Source organism: Aedes albopictus, chromosome 1 (genome assembly GCF_035046485.1).
Source record: "Aedes albopictus strain Foshan chromosome 1, AalbF5, whole genome shotgun sequence".
In the NCBI taxonomy this organism is placed as follows: Eukaryota; Metazoa; Arthropoda; class Insecta; order Diptera; family Culicidae; genus Aedes; species Aedes albopictus.
Genome location: NC_085136.1, coordinates 328,094,637 through 328,115,686, shown reverse-complemented (window position 1 = coordinate 328,115,686; position 21,050 = coordinate 328,094,637). Strand labels below are relative to the sequence as shown.

Sequence of the window (21,050 nt, the reverse complement as noted above, 5' to 3'; positions counted from 1 at the left end):
CGAGGGTTATTCTAAGTTGATTGATGTAAATCATTCTCTAGTCTTATTGATTTACTAATAATTACTTTTCTTTTCTCTTTGCAGGTACGTACTCCATCAATATAATAAACATGTTGTCTATAGCAGTGACAGCAACTTTTGGTATGGTATATCTTGGAAACAACTAGTACCGTCGTGCGGGGTGTCATTGGGCCAAAGCGGGGTGACATTGGGCCACTATTCCGCACGTTTAGAATACAATGGGAATGCATATTGTGTGCTAAACTACTAGAATACATAATTCTTAGATACTTCGCATCTACCGTCGGATTCTCTGACTTATATTGAATCCATGGGATCGATGGACCAATGTGACCCTCTAGGCCCAATGTCACCCCGAACGATGGTACTTGAGAATGTATCAAAAAGGGTGAAGGTAAATTGAATGAGCAGTAATTGCAGAACTGTTTGATTTATCCGAGATGATTTATTGGATCTCTTCCAAAGAATATATGTCTGAAACATGAGGCTTGCAATTGTTAGCTACTAATAATGCCATGAACAACGCAACAGCTCTATTTTTATTTTGATGAGTAGTGTTATGAGGAGTATTCAGTGCAGTTGCTCAAGGCAACCGAGCTGAAAATAATAGCTACTGAATATCTTGTCAAGGTTATAATCTTAAAAACCATTACACCTTTATATGGTTTTCATTTGGTGTAAATATGGAGTATCAAATTCATTTCCGTCCCTGTGTAGAGTTTGGCCAATCCACCTCCAATTTCGCTCCCGAATTTCTGTCGCTATCGGCTTTTGATGACATCGACGAAGAAGCTCCACGCTGAAAACCCAATTGTAAGGCCACCATGCACGAATAATATACAGAGACATCTATTGATGAAGACCTGTGGCCGTTAAGTGTTCACCACTGATACACACCAGGTTTCACTGGCGTACAGTAGCACAGATTTCACGTTCGAGTTAAAAAATCGGATTTTGGTTCGTCGACTGATCTGTTTGTTTTTCAATACATTTCTTAAACTCGCAAAAGCAGCCCTCGTCTTTTTGATCCGTGCATCTATGTCGATCTTGGTGCCGCCATCGGCCGCCATTTGGCTACCAAGATGTTGGAAACTTTCAACATTCTCCACTGATTGCCCAGTTACCGTGAAGCTGGAAAGGATGACCGTATTTACATCCAACGATTTGGTTTTGTTGACGTGGATGGTGAGACCTGCCGCCGAGAAGCGATTGGCAAGACCATCGAGCTTATCAGGTATCAGAAGGTCGGCTCCAGAGGCACGTTCTCCTCCATTTTGGAAATTTGTGCCATCGCCATGAACACGAGCCTATTCATCATTTACCTGACGGAGAAGGGAAGGAAAAGAACAGGACAGGGGAGAGGACAAGCAAGGGAATAGGATCGTCATACACGCAAAAGCGTACCACAATGGGTTCAAATAGTGTCCTGAGAAGATCACTGTGATAACGCATAAAGCGTACAGAAAGCCTATAGCTCTTTACCACAGCGGGTCAAGAACAGCAGAACGTCCTGAAGATTCAGGTTTCTGAAGTCAGGTTCCATAATCGGGTTCACAGCTATCACATGCAAATGAATCAGCTTGCTGAATATTCGCCATGTGATAGCTGAGATGGCAGTGACTAGTCAATGCTTTGACCAGTATGCTGCAATTCTGCTTTGACAGATTTGTTAGATACTTTGTCACCCCTAGAGATGGCTCAGTACAATACAATTTGGTTTGACGACATGACTCCAAACTATTCCAGTATTGTTTGTGCTGAGTGGCAGCCCAGGTGTCAACCTGAAGCTTTACCCAACACTTGGATACCGGAATAGCTGGCTCAGGGCCAATGAAGTCATGTGATGCTCCAGTGCGAGCTAACTCATCAGCCAATGCATTTCCATCGATGAAAGAATGGCCAGGTACCCACACAAAGTGAACAGCGTTTGCTGAATTCAGCTCCTCGATTTGAGTTCGACAAGCGATAACTATCTTCGACCTGGAGTTGGCCGACGCAGGTGCTTTAATAGAAGCCTGGCTATCTGAATAGAAGAATATTACTTTGCCCATTACATGCTGATGAAGTGTTGATTGCACTCCCCACGTAAGAGCAAAGATTTCGGCATGAAAAACGGTGCAGTGTCTACCAAGTGAATAAGACGGATGCAGCCTTGGCACACGAGAATAAACACCAGCACCTGCTCGACCTTCGAGAAGGGAGCCATCAGTGTAACATACGATGTCGTCTGAAATACTTCTTTCCAGATAACCAGATGTCCACTCTTCCCGGGAAGGGACTTTCATGAAAAATGTCCTATATGGAAAATTACAAGCAATTCTAAGATCACTTGGAGCAAGGACAACTTTGTCCCTACTCACCAAAAGTGGAAACAACGAGGTGTGTGTTGAACTGCGGTTCACAGGAGTTTCCTCTAGTAAACCGAGTACCCATAGACAGTAATTGCAAGAGAGTGCTTCTTGTTTGTGATGAATGTGTAGTGGAGCAACGTCAAAGAGAGCTTCGAGCGCTGTCGTGGGAGTTGAAGAAAAAACGCTCCAGACATCACCATTAGGAAAATCCTTTGGAGATGGCCTAACTTTGATTGGATCGTTCTCATTTCACCCTTTTGCCACCACACCACAATGGTTTATTTTCCCATTTTCACGCTCTTAATTAATAGTTCGAAGGATTTATGAGATAGAGCAATGGTGTCTTCGGCAAAGTTGACGAGAATGACCAGCGTCATCTTTTGACAGTTAGAGTTTTCGGATCAATCCCCCTAAAAGTGAGATACAAAATTAATTTTTTTAAATTGTTGAGATAGAGGGTTGACGTCTTCGGCAAAATTGTAGCATTTTTCATTCCAAACAACTTTCCTGAAGACGTCAATGTTGTAACTTTTACTCCAATGGAGATAGAGGACTGTGTTTGAAAGTTAACCCCAAAAACACGTTTTTTAAGTAAAACATACATTTGATGAATTTTTAGACCCATATAATGTTCTGCAAAGTTGTATGAATCAATAAAATACGCAACTTTGCCGAAGACATCAAAGCTGTAAGAATTAAATGAGACGAGTTATAGATGAATTTATGATTTTTTTCATCCACTTTTAGGGATAAATATCTTTCTTAGGGGCAAAAAGGTGCAGCTGAGGATACCCTTATCAGAAAGTACATCTATAGAGCTTTCAAATAAGGGTTAGTTTGTTCGTCCACGATCGTCTACTGAGGAGATATGGCCATAATAAAAAATCTCCTTACTACGATTTAATTGCAATCAAATTTACGTTGACAGAAAAATTCATGGCTACTATGATGAAATAAAAATTAAACCGACTTTCGTCTTATCTTAATAAAAGTTCATTGTGTTGACTTTCTTCATATAAAATTTCAAATTGCTTTACAGAAGAACTCTGTTGGCTCTGTGAGAGCGTATGTAACCCCGTAAATCCTAATATTTTATTCAATGAATGGGATTTGTACTAAATAGTGAAAATCTTATAAAAAGGCAGTGGAAAACGTTTTTTAGAACAATTTTGGTATTTAAAACATTCTGGACTGTTGCGGAAATTCGCTTAGAGAAGGCTATATATTATTTGATCATAGTAGCCATGAATTTTTCTGTCAACGTAGATTTGAATGCAGTTAAATCGTAGTAAGGACATTTTTTATAATGGTCATATCTCCTCAGTAGACGATCGTGGACGAACAAACTAACCCTTATTTGAAAGCTCTATAGATGTACTTTCTGATAAGGGTATCCTCAGCTGCACCTTTTTGCCCCTAAGAAAGATATTTATCCCTAAAAGTGGATGAAAAAAATCATAAATTCATCTATAACTCGTCTCATTTAATTCTTACAGCTTTGATGTCTTCGGCAAAGTTGCGTATTTTATTGATTCATACAACTTTGCAGAACATTATATGGGTCTAAAAATTCATCAAATGTATGTTTTACTTAAAAAACGTGTTTTTGGGGTTAACTTTCAAACACAGTCCTCTATCTCCATTGGAGTAAAAGTTACAACATTGACGTCTTCAGGAAAGTTGTTTGGAATCAAAAATGCTACAACTTTGCCGAAAACGTCAACCCTCTATCTCAACAATTTAAAAAAATTAATTTTGTATCTCACTTTTAGGGGGATTGATCCGAAAACTCTAACTGTCAAAAGATGGCGATGGTCATTCCCGTCAACTTTGCCGAAGACACCATTACTCTATCTCGTCAATCCTTCGAGCTATTAATTAAGAGCGTGAAAATGGGAAAATAAACCATTGTGCACACAAGACATCCGTAGGCCAATATTGACGGAACCACAGTTGTGTAGATCCATTTGATATGCTGGGGTTTTAGACCCCAAGTTGTACCAAATGTTCGCCGGCATTGCCCGAAGGCCATACAAGCTTTCTTGATTCTGAACTCAACATGAGATGTCCAGGCAAGCTTGGAATCAAGAATGACTCCAACGTACTTTACCTGTTCAGTCACATTGATTTCAGAATCAAAGAGACGTAAAAGTCGAACACCATAACGGTTTCGCTTTTCCTCTTGGTTTCGCTTTTCGCTTTTCGTAAATAGATGTTTTACTCGGATTAACCGAAAGGCCATTGTGACGACACTAACCCTCAACTACCTGAAGGGCGCTTTGCATCAGGTTGAAAAGGGTGCTGGTTGATGATGCACATACCAACTAACAATGTTAGGTAGTCGTCGGCCTCAATAGCGTATCTGCTACAAGATTCCACAAAAGCGGTGATAAGACTCCCCCTTGGGGGCATCCACAAACACTCAATTTCCTAATCGCCGCTTGATGCAATGTCGAGAAGAGATGTCGGTTTTCGAGCATTTGGTGAATCCAATTGAAAATCATTGAAGATATACCATGAGCCCGTGCGGCTTCCAATATGGCGTCGAAAGGCATTTTGCCAAAGGCATCCTCGATATCTAAGAAAACACCCAAACAAGATTGCTTTCGAGTGAACGCTTTCTCGATATCGTAAACATCTTTGTGTAAAAGAGTCACAGTGGACTTTCCAGATTGGTAAGCATGTTGGTTCACATGAAGAGGCACATTGGCCAGATGAACATCACGGATGTGATGATCGACAATGCGTTCTAAGCATTTCAGAAGAAAAGAGGTCAAACTGATAGGTCTGAAGCTCTTTGCTTCTTCATACGACGCACGACCCACTTTCGGAATAAACTTTACGGTAATATCCCGCCAGGATTTGGGAATATACCCTGTAGCAAAACTGCAAACAAGTAGTTGTTTCAAAACATGTTTGAAATGATAAAATCCCTTCTGAAGCAAAATAGGATAAATCCCATCTGCCCCAGAAGATTTGAAAGGAGCAAAGCTATTAACTGCCCATTCAATCGATTCTGAAGTTATGATACTCCGAGCCGAAGCTAAAGAATCATAAGAGAAAAGAACATCAGGTTCATCAAGAAAAGACATCAGGTTCATCCGAAGATGTACTATCGACACATCCGGGGAAGTGTGTACTGAATAAACATTCCAAAACTATCTCATCAGAGGAAGTGAAATCACCATTTGACAAACGAAGTTCGTTCACTTGAAAATGCTTGGATTTTGCAAGGATTTTGTTCAACCGACTGACTTCACTCAGACTGGAAACATTTGTACAAAGGTTTTTCCAGCCGGATAATTCAGCAGACCGAAGAGCTTTCTGGTAGGCCTTGCGAGCCGACCTAAAAGCCTCTGAACCACCAGAACGTCGTCTGTTCCAACTCTTTCTACATTGCTTCCTGAGCTTCGCCAGATGAGTGTTCCACCAAGGGGTTTCTCTTGTGGTCTTAACAGACCGCAGAGGGCAAGCTTCTTCAAAAGCTTACATGATGAACGGCATCATCTAAATCACTTGGAGTGTCAATGGATGGTGAGTATCCATGAAATTTGGCTGCAACCAAGTCGGTAAAGAGATCCCAGTTAGTTGACCGGAGGTTCCTGAAACGCAAAGTTTGCGAAGTAACATTCACATGTTCTAACGAGATGTAGCGATGGTCAGATAAAGATTTTTTATCAGATAACATGAAGGTTGGTCGGTTGCCTATGTTAAGTAATTGAGCTGCCCCAGAAAGCTGGAAGGATTGACCGTGTTTACATCCAACGATTTGGTCTTGCTGACATTGATGGTAAGACCTGACGCTGAGGAGCGATTGGCAAGACCATCGAGCTTACTATGCATATCAGAGCGCCGTTGAGCTAGGAGAGTAACGTCATCAGCCAGTTCGAAGTCATTTAGGTGCTCGTGGTAGACACCGTTGTGCAGTATTCTGCATGAAAATGCCCTGTATTGTGCTTCAATGAGGCCAATGATTTTCTCAGGGACACCCTTGCGCCTGAGGGCTTCCCATATGTTTCCGTGATTGAGAAGGTCGAAAGCTCTTGGAGTTCATTGATTCGCTCCAGAATGATATTTTTTATTAGTAATCAGTTAAAATTCGAGCTTCGTATAGCATTCCGTTTGCAAGACATGTTTTGAGAAGTCCCAAAACTCGACTCCGGGTAATCGAGTCCGGTCTGTACTAATATTGCCCGCAATTTTTTTTTTTGGAAATTAGGCCGATACAAATATTATTTTTCTTTTAAGTCCGAGACCTCTCATCAGGTACGAGGGGGGGGACAAAAATAAATAAGGAACAAACATAAAAAAAAACTATTGAAAAATTAAACATTTCACCAACTATTGAAAAAATATTTTTCAAGTATTGAAAAATAGTTGCTTGTAAACAAATTTTCTATTGAAAATGGAGTCATGGGACGCCATGTTTTTTTTTCGCCTCTTAAATATTTCAGGAGTTTTGAAGGGGGGGGGGGGATGACAACAAATTAAATATTTGCATTGGCCTTATTTTACATTTTGTTTGGTAGATCCCTTTTGTAAATCCCTCAGTGATTCTTTTACACTTTTTATCTGAAATTTTTTAATTAATAATAAATGTAATTTGTTCGGCGCATCCTTTGTAAATTTCATCATATTTCAATATTCAGTTTCAGTATTTAACTTCGACAATTCCTTTAGGAGTTTATTTGGCTTTTCTTTTATTTCATCGTAAAATTCCTCGGTTTTTGGGAGTTTACTTCGTTTTTATTTTTATTTTTAATGTTTCAATTGTGGCAGCAATTCTGGTGATAGTTCTTTTTTTATTTTTATCAATAACTCTCCCGGTAAATCCATTGAGGCTCTGGGAACTTCCTAGCAAATTTCTTTGGAAATGTCTCGGTAATTTCCTTTGCATTTTTTTCGACATTTTCGACTGTTTTTTTTAAATTTTATTAACCATGTTATTAAGTATTTTTTCGGCAATTCATTTGAAAACTTCTTTGGCAAGTCTTTTATAAATCCCTTCTTTAATCCCTATGAGAATTCTTTGGACATTTTGTTTCGAGATTTCTTCAGTGATAATTTATATATTTAAGTATTCCAGCAGTGGAACCTTCGGAATCCCTTTGGTAGTTTCATAGATGAACCAGCCCGGGCTGAAAGTTTCCTTAATACAGGGAAAAAAGCCTTCGGTAATTTCTTTCAAAACTTCTTCGTTATATTCTTTGAAAATTTCTTTGAAAGTTTATTTATGAATAATTGCCGACATTTTTATGGATTTTTTTTCAGCGACTCCTTTGGAATTTATTTCGGCAGTTAATGTTAGGTTTATATTTGGCAAATTTGACAAGTTGCATTAAATCTTCAAAAATTCCTTTGAGATTTCTTCCAAGAATTCCTATGGCAGCCCCAATCACAATTCCTTTATCAATTCTTTGAGAAAAGCCAATAAAGAAATTCTAAATTTCCAAAGAGGTCTCCAGTTAGTCTAGTGGTTGAGGCTATGGATCGCCAATCCGGAGACAACGGGTTCGATTCCCGTTCCGGTCGGGAAAACTTTCTTGACTCCCTGGGCATAATGTTTCATTGTACTTGCGACACAATGTACAAATTCATACAATGGCAGGCAAAGAAAGCCCTTCAATTAATAACTGTGGAAGTGCTCAAAGAACACTGAGTTGAAGAGATGCAGGCCAAGTTTCAATGTGATCGTCGAGCCATATAAAAGAAGCAAGAAAAGAAGCATGTCACTGGGACTGAGCTGATTTGCGCTGCTGTCACTTTTATACGCTGCCCATGGTAGAATGATAAGCGCGAGGATGGCTCTTGTTCCTTTTCCAGTCCGATTGGCGGCTCATTCTGATTTGCCGTTAGCCGATATCCATGTTTCCGGGTATGTTAGAGCATATGCAAGCGCCGGGGCTGGGATCGAACCCATGAGCATCCGCTTATGAAGTGAACGTGTAGCCACTACGCTACGGGCCCCGGCAGTAGGTTTGGATGTTATTGGATGTAATACTCTTAAACCGGACCGTGCCAAATGATGTACAAAAGTCGTGCACAGACGTGTACACGCCAAACCTTGATTTCGCATGACGTGACTTACTTAAAACTTTGACGGTGCCGTAACCACAGTGTGCACTCAGCGAGTGACTTAAGGAGTTTAGAGTCATGTCCTGGACACCTAGAACCCACAGATCTTATCTTCCTTAGAACATCACCAGCACACCTTCAGTAGCTAACGCAAGACCTATAGTTTTGGCTAAATGCAGACGTTGCTCTCAACGACGAATTAGATTCGGACATGTGGGAAGAACGACCAATACCTGCCTTCCCGGCTCAAGCAGTCCTGCCGAGTGCAATCTTTGTTGAATAATCGGCGAAAGAGGTGATCATCGAAATTCCTCAATCGAAGCTTTCGTCTTCAGTGTGGATTCCACTGTTTTGTCTACATGGTGCGGTTGCGGAAATCTGAGAGGTATTACTAAACCTCCAGACGGAATTTGGTGCCTTCGCACTCTTGATGAGTCTCTCTTAGAACTTCTGATCGTGGAAGAGTCTTTGCAGTTCGCTTAACTCCCGCTTCGCCTCAGCGAATGTTGTCGCGTGGATTATCTTCCTGGAAAAACTCTTTTATCAACTTGAGCAAATGTTGAATGTTCCTGTGCGAGCGTCAGGGGACCAATTTCCCTGAACAGTCGATTGCCTTTTTGTCTTTTTTGTGTTGAAGTCTGAGCAGCAGTACCACGATATGGACGATTTTCAGGAACGACGATCGTTCGCCAAAGATTGCACCTGACGGGACTGCTAGAGCCAGGAAGACAGGGGTAGGTCGTTCTTCCAACAGGTCGAATCCAATTCGATGTTTGGTGCTTCTGCTATGCCCGAAGTTGTTGGTCTTGAACCTGCCACTGTGGGCTTTTAAACCAAACAGTTTTGTACAGAAAATGTGCTGGCGATGTTAAACGGAAGATAAGATCTTGTGAGTTCTTGGTATCCGGAACATGACTCCAAACTTCTTCCTTGGTGAGATGCCGAATCGAATCTCCAGTAAGTGAATTTCTACGAAAACTCACTTGGATAGTGAAGTCAACTAGCCAGCGTTCGACAATTATCGAGTATGTCTGGAAGTACGCTATGGGATGTTTCAGAGTCAGCTCCTGACGACATGTCATCAACGATAAAGCCCGCAAGCAGTAATCGGATGCGTATATCTACTTTTTTCTCCAAGGCTCACTCCCAACTTCTTCAGACATCTTTACTGACACGGAGCACTAGCAATGCCGTACGTGACCGTGAGCAGTTCACACATCTTCACCGGTTCTTCCGGCATTTTTCTACAAATGAAACGCTGTAATTGATGATCATGCTCTGGAACTCGATCCATCCGATGTATTTTTGCTAATTCGATGATGACGGCAATCCATTGGTGACGGAATCGGAGAATTGTGGATTTCCATTCGTTTTGAATGGCCAGTCCCCACCATCAAAGCTTCGTTGAACGAGATTCGCATCACCGCGCACGCTATGTCTGAACCAGCGGATTATAAAAATTGAATGTACATCGGGTTTCTTTCCATAAAACATCAGTATTCAAGCTATATTTTCATTTGCAGAAGGTTTCAAAATATTCTATCGGGAAAATTTTGATTTTTCCATCTTTTTGACCGTTTTTCATACCAAATTGCTTGAAATCCTCATTTTAGCGTGCCGCGTGATGCGACATGTAGTACACCCGACATCAAATAGCTTACTCTCCATCGACGTCTCTCATGTTGCAAATCAGGCTTATGTGATCGTGGAGAAACTCCTTGTAAGACTTATCGGCATTCAGGTCGAACCGCTCCTCCAAGACGATGAATCGCTTCATGACTATTGCGCGGGGCACTGTACACACTTAGAAATTCTGAAACGGAATTACCAAAGAACGTAAACGTTTTCAAGACTGAATCACAAATTGAACTCAATTTTACGCGCATCACGTAAGTGCTGGTTGGTTGCGTTTCACCAGAAATGTAGAATCAGTATCACGTTCATCAGCCATCTTCCAACTCGGTGAAATAGCCGAGAGGTAAGAGATGTGGCACACGATCAGCAGATCCGGTGTTCGAATCCATGCATGGCATTATTTTACATTTCTATGTTTTATCTCTCAAATCAGTTCTAGCAATTGCTAGACGCTAAGAGAAAATAAGTTTTATTTTGGGGTGTCTTGAAAGACGTAAATTTACATGTTCCAACCTCTAAATTTGTGTTCATGAAGATGCTCGTATATGTCAGGTTCAGGACACCTAAAATTACATGATATTTTCTTGGTGTGTAGGTATCCAAGTCCCTTAGCCTTTTGGAGCCAGAGGGAACAATATGACCCCGACGATGAAACCGAGCGAAGTAAACGTATTAGAGACCAGCGAGGTTGCGGCAGCAGTAGCAAAACTATTTGGCTCCAAAGGGTTGACCTGGAAATCGATTTCTGCAGGTCCGTGTTGAGCTCACGTAGCTTGGTATAGTGGGTAATATTTAAATAATCTTGCCAGACATGAACTCCAGCTGAAACCTGTTTCCTGCAGCGTTATACCACTACCGAAACTTTGGTTTTTCGGTCAGCCCGATTATCATGTCTATAGCTTGGTCTATAGGAGCAAGCTCTCCAAAATTGGGGTCAGTTAGGGCTTCTAAGGAGGGTATCTCCTGTCTTATTGTCAATGGTTGCGTAATTTTGGACAAAACTGCATGAGCTCGCCGAGCAGGGGAATTGACGAATATCTTGATTCGATTATGGCTTCTAATGACTTCGTTAACGTCTCGCTTCTACAACCGATAATTTACACCTTCTGGAAGATCTGCTTTTCCTGGAACTTCAACTTCTCGGAGAAGCTACTGATCATGGAGCCAAATTCCAAACGATCCATCACTTTCACCGTAGCGGATGGCATCAGCACTTGCCAAGTTGTAGAGCCAATACTGTACGGTGATTCAGAGGTTTTAAGGGAAATGTCAGGTTGCGGGTCAAAGGGGTTTTTTTGTGAGTGTTTTAAGATTAAATCAACGGATATGATGATGTGGGTTGTATTTGTATTGTTAGTTGAATGGATGATGTTGGTGTTTTGTTTTGTGGTTTTCGCTCACAGCGAGTTAAGAGCCTCTGATTCATCATTCAGCATTTTGGACGCATTCACCAACAGTCCGACCTTTGCTACTTCACGTTTCAGGTGAGTGAACAGCTCGGCCACCGTTCCATATGTTTAGGCGATAATGTCCATGTAATCCGCAAAGCACACAAATTGACCGGATTTTGTAAAAATCGTTCCCCGGCTATTGAGCCCGGCTCGTTGCATCACACCTTCCAGAGCGATATTGAAGAGTAGGCATGAGAGTCCGTCACCTTGTCGCAGTCCCCAGCGAAATTCGAATGAACTTCTCCCGAAATTCTTACGCAGGTTTTTACACCGTCCATCGTCACTTTCATAAATCTAGTAATCTTCCTGGAGAAGCCGGTCTCGTCCGGTCTGTGCGGTCGATACTATCGTACTTACGCCGCCTTGAAATATTCGCGGCATTATTGGTCGCACGGTGAAGATCTGGTCCGACGTCGAGCGGCCATCGACGAAGCCCCCTTGATAACTTCCCACAAATTCATTCAATTTAGCTAAAAAACGACGTTAGATGATCTGGGATATCACTTTGTTTGCGGCATTCAGAATTGTAATCGTTCGGAAGTGCTCACACTTGTCATACTAGGTAGTATACTTGTTATCTTTCTTGTAGATGTGGCATATGACCCCTTTCTTCCACTCCTACGGTAGCTGTTCGGTCTCCCCAATCCGGACTAGGTGCAGGCAGGTGGCCAACTTTTCCGTACCATCTTGATGAGCTTCACATTGATATCGTTCTTATCAGCTGACTTATCGTTCTTGAGCTGCTGGATAGCTTCGCAAACTTGCTCCCTGGGGCCTGTAGCATAATGAAAATTTTACTAATATTATTAGTCTTGTAGCTTGTAGCTTGAAAATTTCTGTTGCATAAAAATACTACAAGTACAAGTTACAAGTCCAATACTACAAGTCGGTTGGACTAATATTATTAGTATAATTTACAAGTGTATGTTGCATAAGCAAACTACAAGTACAAAATATTAGCTATAACTTGTACTTTTGATTACAAGTCTCAAAGGTCTTGTAAAATAAATTACAAGTTAGATTTAAAGTATTGCAGAAGTCATATTTAGTTTTGAATATATCGATTTACCATTTTGATGAACTCAAAAGATATTATTTATCTAACATGTCAACCTTAATTCCAGTTTTCGACGATTAAATTTGGCAATATGTATTCGAAACTCATTGAAGAGAAAATTGCGTTGATGTACACTTTGTATCCAAAATATAATTTCTGCTGAGTCTTCCAAGTTCTTCAAAGTTTCTACAATACCCATCTTTGATTGGAGGTTCTTGGTAAAGTTATATATTATGGTCACTGCATAAGCACAGGTAAAGTTGCAGATGCGAAATAAATTTGAATCAATTGCTTGTATTGCGCATCATTAAGCTAATCAAGAGCTACAATATACAATAAACTAACTCGAATCGATTTGCGACATATAAAAGTAGGTAAAAGCTCAATTTTTGCATCACAGATCACTTTCGATTTTAACAAGAAGCATAATACATGTTGCTACATTTTTATACATTGTTTTTCAATCGGTACTATTAAATCTTTGGAACATTTTACTAAAAATCTAGGTACTTGCAGTGCCATACTTTATAAAAAATATTTTGTCAGAGCGGCCGAAAATGATTTTCTTCATGTATCGTATAAAGAATGCAAAACTTCGGAATAATTGAAGTTATTTTCGGATGTTACGCGGAAAATGCAGAAAATAAACAAGCATCAACTGCCATTTCAAATTAATAGTGAACTGTCGGATGAATTTTGACAGGTAAGTGAACCAAAACAACTTGTATTTTCATGGACACTAATATTACAAGTGCTAATAATATAAGTGGAAAATTGAGCCTTTATGCAACACAAATTATTAGCACTTGTAATATTAGTACTTGTAACTTGTAACTTGTAGCTAATATTATTAGCCCGATTATGCTACAGGGTCCTGATGTACTGACCAAGTCACTTCTTGCGCTGCCTTGGTCCTCCATGTATGTACTCCCCGCACCATTCAGGTGTTCGTCGTAGTGCTGCTTCCACCTTTTGATCACATCCGGTCGTTCGATTCTACTGACCTGCGTTCATCTTCTGCCGACGAATCTACACGGAAAAATATTAAAACCCAAAGAATAAGTTTTAAAAACTCAAATTTGGCTAAACTGCTTTTAGTTTTAACTCAAAGTTGGGTTGTTTTCTCCCTCGCCCCACCGCAATGTTGTCAAAAACAAAGAGAGAAGCACCGACGCATCCGCTGCTCTTCCGTGGAAGAAGCCAAATTTGGGTTTTCTTGAGTTAACCCAAATTTGCGTCATTTGAGGCCTCCGTTGGGTGAAAATAACTTACCAGTGGGTTAATTTTTTTGCCGCTCTCAAACGAGAACTACTCACTCACCACTTTCGCTGTTTGACGCAAATTTGAGTTATTCCACGGAAGACCGGGATTGCATCAAAACAACTTAAATTTGGGTTGATTTGTAGTTCCGTGTATCGATCGACCTTTCACTATCAGCCGGCCATACTTTGTTCAAAAGTTATTTGTTTTGCTGATATAAAAAAAACTAAATTACAAAACAGTGGAGACGCATGGTAGTCGATCGTTAATGTTTTCAAACGGATATTCCACAATATGTTGAGACTGTGTTGTGAGGAACGGCTATCTGAGTTTCAAACAGTATAGACACGTTTTATTTAATAGTTTAATAATGTTTATTGGTTACAATAACGAATTTGTTAATTAATTGAATCTCATGTGCATCGCAAGCTCAATCAATTGTTAGTTGACTGCTCCATCACCCGAAAATTATCCAACCTGACTCAAGCAACCACTCATCGCATCACACATTCGCTCCACGTCCTTCTCATCGCATCGCTTTAAACCGGAGGAGAAGGCATCAGCAAGAGCCTTAAGAAAACCCGAAAAAAATATCCGTTCAAATCAAAAAATCGATATTTGTCAAAAACATACGACATGAGACTTTGAGAGGCGGTGCGCTGCTGATGCTGATGCTACTGCTGCTCCAGTACCTACCGACGAAGCGTTGTTGAGTTGTGAGTGAGAATCGAACCCCAAAAAAAGAAGTGGAACTGGGAAAAATAACGAACAAGCAGAATCCTTCACACTATCATCCGTCCGTCGGTCGGTCCGTCCGTGTGTGTCAATAAGAAAATCACCCAACGACGATGAGGACGGGGACCAAAGCCATGCGGCCGCCGCAAACGTTTCTCGTTCAGGCGGCAGGCAGGCAGTCATTACGACGACGACGACCACGATGGCGATGATGACGATGATGATGATCATCGCCATCTCAATCGAATCGGCGGCATCCGTTCAGATTGTATCCGTTCGTTCGGGTTCTTTGTTCTTGAATCGGGTTTGATTCGTGGCGAGCTCGCTCGACGATGCGAGCGATGAGAGCGGAGCGAATCGGTTCAGATTTTCCGCGGGGGGCTTTTGCTCGTCGTGTTTTGTGTTTTGGGTGAACGAGGGGGGTTTGTTGTTTTGCACACACAGACGCGCGGCACGGCCGTGTGCTTTCGCAAGGATAAGCCACGAGGAGGGAAGAATCCAGAGCACGAGGTTGATGGACCGAAGAGCGCTGGCGCCGTACGAAGCCGTCACCACCGTTGAGTTCGGGTTCGGATGGGATTCGGGATGTGGTTTGGAGTTTTCCGGCAGGTTTCTTTTGTCTGGCAGCGGTCGGCGAGCTTTAGTTAGAGCAGTGTCGCCTTACGGTTAGTACGATTTAGTTAGGACCCTGTGTGCTTTTGGCTGTATAGTTCCTGTACGTTAATAAAAATTTATACCTATATACATATATACACACACATGTTTATAGAATATTATAGCCCGTAAAAATCCGGAACAAAAGCGGCTTGCGTAGGCTTTGTGCTGTCGTCGAATATCTCGGTGTTGCAAATTTCAAGCGAAGCTGAAGAAGAGGAGCGAGCCGCGTGGAAGATCTCGGTTAAGCGAAGGAGCCTGTTCGAGAACAGAGCAGGCGATCTCGCTGGAAGAGTGTCAGGTGTTGCGGAAGTGAAGCAAAGTGTGAAGTGAAGAACAGCCAAACCTCCGGGAAGAAGATCTAAAGTGTGTGTTTTTGGCTCCAGTACAGCTTGTGTGTGCTCCACCGGGAACTCCGCAAGGTCCCCGGGAATCTAGGTGATACTACGGAACACAACAGTCAACGGCACGGCAAGCTTGGTCGTCGGAAGCACGAACAAAGGAAAATTAAGCAGAACTGACAGAAACATTTAATTTTTGTTTCGATACCGTTCGCTCGTTTCGTGTTCCCTGGCATCTACCGCCTCTGTGTTTCCGTGTCTCTCCGGGAACTCCACGCGAGGAGGAGAGCCTTCCGTTCATTTATTTTTGCTTTTTCGGTGATTTAGTTATTATAGGCGTCTCCGCTAGCCTCTACCTTCCGGTCGACCTGAAAATAAAAAAGTAAACGGGAACGAACTATCGCGCGGGGGTGGAAGTGCTAGTGCTGCTCTATCTATCTCCTCGGTCTACAGTCTACGGTGGCCGTACTGTTCGCGCTCGTGAGTGTGTGTGTCTGTCTATAGCTTGGCCCGGAACGTCAATATTGCGCTTTCGAGTCGCATTAGAAGAGTAGTCGTTCCGTCGAACCCGATTCTCCGCTCGGAGTGGAAACCCGCAGGGAAAGCCGACAAGGGACGATCATAAAAAAGTAAAAAGGGCGTATAATAAAAAACTAGTATATAAAATATCATAGCACACGACCCTGTGCAGCGAGCGCCACACTGCTGTGAAGGCGCGCTCGAACGTCGTAAAAAGGGGCAGGCCCCTCGGCGCTAACAACAACACAAACACAAGCAGAAGAAAAAGAATAACAGAAGAAGCCGCAGTTTATCCCTTGGAAAAAGCTCAAACAACGGATCCAAGGAAGCGAGTATCTGCAACACAGCACCATCATCATCGCCTCCTGCGACGACGACTTGAAAGCAAAAACCGGGACATTCGTCGCCTCTGGTTGTTTCCCCGCTCCGTAGAACTCACTTTTCTCGCGAGCCCTAGTGCCCCGCATCTTGAAAACCGTGCATATCGTGCTGAGATATTATTTACATTTCATTTCATTTTAATAGCTTCACTCTCGGGAGAAGTGAAACAACAGCAGTGTTAGAAATCCCAAGAAGAAAAAAAGAAGAAATCGTCGTCCCGCGCTTTGTTCAGTATCCTTCGGCGGTAGTGTTTGTGCGCGTTGTTTAGAAATAATTACGTCGTCTCCCGTGTGTTAGGAAGAAAAGCCCGAGTGGAACTAACTGTGAGCAACTTTTCGCGGTGCGAATCCCCCCATCAAAAGTCAATTAAGTACGTGCGTGTGCTCCAAGTCAATTCTCACCAACCAACAACAACAACCGTAAACAGTAAACAGAACTTCAGTTTCCGTCAACCTCCGAGGTAAAATGTTGGCCATGTCCACGCTGATGATGCCTGCACCGACGATGGCCCTCAGTGCTGCCCCTCAGCTGACGGTGGGACCGCACAAACCACCGGAAACAAAACTCCTAACGATTCACCCGGCCCACTCGGCCCAATCGCAGACGACGCCGCAGCATCAGCTGCACCAGCAGCACCAACAGCAGCAGCAGCAGCAAGTTCAGCAACAACAACAGCAGGTTGCCCAGCAGCAGGTCGCGGCCGCTGTTCAGCAACAGCAGCAGCAAGTGGCCGCCCAGCAGCAGGCGCAACAGCAGCAGCAACTGCAGCAGCAGCTGGCCGCCACCGTCAAGCAGGGTGAGTTTGATGATATTTTCTGTTTGTTAGTGCTGTGGTTGTTTGATGCCACCCTCGTCGGGAGATTGCTTTCTCACTGTTGATCTGTTGAAGTTGCATGTTAATTGTTTGGCATAATTTTTATTTTGAATAGTTCTATCTACGATCAACGTTCATGCTGGGGAAGCTCACAAGTACATCGACAAATACATTCCTATGAGCTGGAATAAATATATATATGGTGCTAATCTTTCTTCAAAATCTATATCTCTTAGCGAATTAGAAGATTGCATTAATATTCAAGTAATCTTGAAAAAACCGTAAAAGTGTACTACATTATTTCTATTGGGCTTCACAGAACTGATGTGCAGCTAAATCAATGTGAATATAGTGTGGTTAAATGAAGTCATTTAATCGGGAGCAACATTTCATAATAAATTAGCAACAAGCATAAAAATCATTGGCCATAGAGCTCTGCATTGTTTTGATTTTGTATGGGATTTTGACGTTTCTTGGCCTTGTTGTTTACAAAACTTCTGTAAGAGTGAAAGAGAAGGAGAGAATTTCATGCAGTGCCCTATAGGTTATACTGCCTATGATCGCATAATTGTCCCATATGAATAGTATACCCAGCAAATATGGGACTGATATGCGATCATAGGCAGTATAGGATTTATAATTTCATCGTCCTGGCAACCAATTTTCACGTCCATCTGGTCTGTCCCTTATCCATTTTATCTAGCATCTGTTGCTAAGGAATGTTGATCAACTTCGACCATATTACAGAAAAAAAAAATACTTATTAAAAACAGGTTCTTTGTTGCGAAAATTTTAGAAACATGCTTTTGTATGCCTTTTGCATCAAAGCTAGCTTAAATAAAGAATAGCAGCATGCGAGTTTCACTCTCGTTCCAGTCAGACATAATAAAATGTTTTTGATCACTAAACCTAATTTACAGCTCTTTTATCCACTAGGGCACTACGTGAGCGATAACAATTGACAGCTGTACTTACAGTGTCTAGAAGTATTCTATAGTTATCGAATTGGTTGTCTTCGTGCTGCTTTCACTTTTCTACTCTTTTCTCGGTAGAATGATGAGCACGAGGATATCGATGGGTGCTTGTTGTTCCTTTTCCAGTCCGATTGGGGGTCCATTATGAGTTGCATTTCGTCGATGTCCAGGTATTTGGGTCCGTTTGAGACATGGGCTCAGAAGAGAGTCAAATGTCAGCCGCTATCGGGGAGAAGAGCGACTGACGAAAAAATGCAAGTGCCGGGGCTGGGAATCAAACCAAAGGACTTATTGATACAATGTTCTTATGAAATCAAGCTAATACACATAGTTTTTACTGAAGTTCAGTAAAAAAAATATGCAGAGCTCATCTTACTTTGTATGACATGTCCACAAAAAATTTCGTAGAATAATCGTGAAATAATCCTGAAAATCGGCCCAGTAATTTTCTAACAACTAAGCTTGAACTACCTATCAGAAGCGCTTCGAACAGCCTTTCTGTAAATTCCTCAAAAAAAATGTTTAGATTTTTAGGTGTTGCTTTCTACCTGCAATTCAACTGCGCTAATATTTCCTCCATTGATGTCTGAAATAACTAAAAATATACAAGAAATGATTTTTTTTAGAAATAAAGGAATTCTTTCAAGAATATTTACCCGGGATTTATTTTTTAAATCACTCAAGTTTGGTCAGAGTACTCCTTTGAAAGCCAGAAAATATTTTCAAGTACTGTTTAGAAGTAGCCAGTTTTTTAGAAGTAGCTTATTTTGCCTTAAAAAATTCCTGGATTTCTTGTGCAAACAACTCCTGTCGAAAGTCTGATATGATAAGAGAATCTGTGGCTAAATGTCTCTTTAATAAAGATAATTCAATCAATCAATTAGGAGGAGCTCTATTTCAAATCAGGAAGTTTATCCAGAATATTTTCGATGATCCCGTATACCTCAAAAGTTAAAATCACAGTTATTCATCAGGACCTTGCTTTGGAATGGTAGATCCAACATATAGAGTATATTTTAGAAGATTTTGTAACGATTTTATGTAAGCTGAATTGCGCATTAACACTACATATTTATTTTTGAAATTTATTAGTAATTTTGTGGAATTTCGTTTTTGTCCGCCACAAAACATCCGTGACGAAACGGAGCAAAATTCAAAACGATAAATTTTGCCTAGTTAGGCTCCGTAGAATTCCGCGAAAATTCGTTTGGCGAAGTCATTCGGTTTACATCTTACGCTTAATTCTGTTATTCTGATACGAATAACAGATTTACTGATTTAAAATAATTGATGCTGATTCGCATTGCAAATGGCTGTACAACTCACCATGGAAGCCGGGACCCGTGGCACAGTGGTCACACGTTTGCTTTATAAGCGGATGGTCATGGGCTCGATCCCAGCTCCGGCACTTGCAGTTTTTCGTCCGCTGCTCTTCCCCCCGAGAGTGGCTGACACCTTACCCTCTTCTGAGCCTATACCTCCAACGGACCCGAAAACTCTAATGGACTCTATATCGGACCCAACCAATTCGATATAGTAGAAAAATAGAATATATTAAGGCGCTGTACAAAAGTTTAAGTGCTGCTGCCAATTGGAATCGCTCAAGTTACTCAATGTTACCTAGATTTACGAAATGAAGCACGGAAAATACAGAAGCATATTAGGGGATAGACTGGCCATCCTTATAATAGATTTGCAGAATAGACATGCTTTTCAGAACTCAATTTTTCAGAAGACAAAAGTCCTTGGGGTTGTGTGCTAGTAGTGGATCCTGCGCCTATAGTGAACCCCCAACAGAAAAACTCAAAAATAAACACCCAAATCAACTGTTTTCAGGCATTCAGCAAAAAATCTAAAGTCTTGTTGTGCATCAATTCCTTCGCTTTCCTTCTAATGGGTAGAGAATAGAACAGTATCAATCCTTTTAGATTCACGATAGTCAGTGAGTAATCTCGGTATCCAAATCTTAGTTCATAAGCTCTCGTCTCACTTGTCCTATGGAACCCCTCTGAGCAAAAGGAATTCCTCATACAACATGAAGCCGAGTAGTTGTTTTTTTTTTTTGAAACTGGAAAAATCAGTAAACTGAAATATTGGGGATGGAAACACGTGATTTTACTAAGCTGCTTCATGTTTTTTTTTTTAATTGAACCACAAACACATAAACATTCTTATGATGCGTTTAAAAGTTAGTTATTTACTGACTGTTTAAAAAAAAATGATAATTGACCTTCCTAATGCATCATGTTGGGAGCAACTCGCTGACGAAGTGTATGGTTTGGGTAAAAAATATACCCAATGCACAAGGAGGGTTAATTTAAGTAATTTTATTCATTTCCATTAAGTTTAGACCAAGGTTTAGACTATTTGATGAAGTGCTGAACATTCGTTTAGTCAAGGCCAACATTGCTCAAAAAATTGTAAGAAAACCTATTCTATAGTTATAATTTTTACGTAGTGGTAGTATACCTAATTAAGTTAAAGCTTTTAGTTCATAAGATGTTAGCAAAAATGGTTTTTTGGCCGTGTGGATAGCGGCTTTAGTCGTCTAGGCACTTCAAATGCCTCGAAGTGTGGGTTCCTGTCGGTAAAAACTTTTCGCCAAACGGATAACTCTCCACTGGACTATTAGGTGTTTTGTGTGTACTCCGTTGGTCTATGTTGGTGATCGTTCAGTCTGTGTAACCGCTGGTTGAAGACGGTGAAGTGTCTTTTTGTTATAATTGACCTCAAAGGTTCTTCTACCCCAACAGTTGTGTTTGACTAGCCATTCTTGAAGCAA

The 21,050-nt window shown here is 41.3% G+C and overlaps 1 protein-coding gene across 2 annotated transcripts in view; it reads left to right on the top strand.

The window, feature by feature from the left end:
- The first annotated feature begins 16,087 nt into the window (after positions 1–16,087).
- The window catches only part of LOC109423650 (cytotoxic granule associated RNA binding protein TIA1), a 775,397-nt gene continuing 770,434 nt past the window's right edge, over positions 16,088–21,050 (top strand). For both annotated transcript variants that reach the window (XM_029867668.2, XM_029867667.2), the window contains exon 1: positions 16,088–17,276. In XM_029867668.2, the coding sequence (XP_029723528.1) occupies positions 16,946–17,276 (331 nt within the window). In that variant the 5' untranslated portion in view covers positions 16,088–16,945. The remainder of the gene's footprint in view (positions 17,277–21,050) is intronic.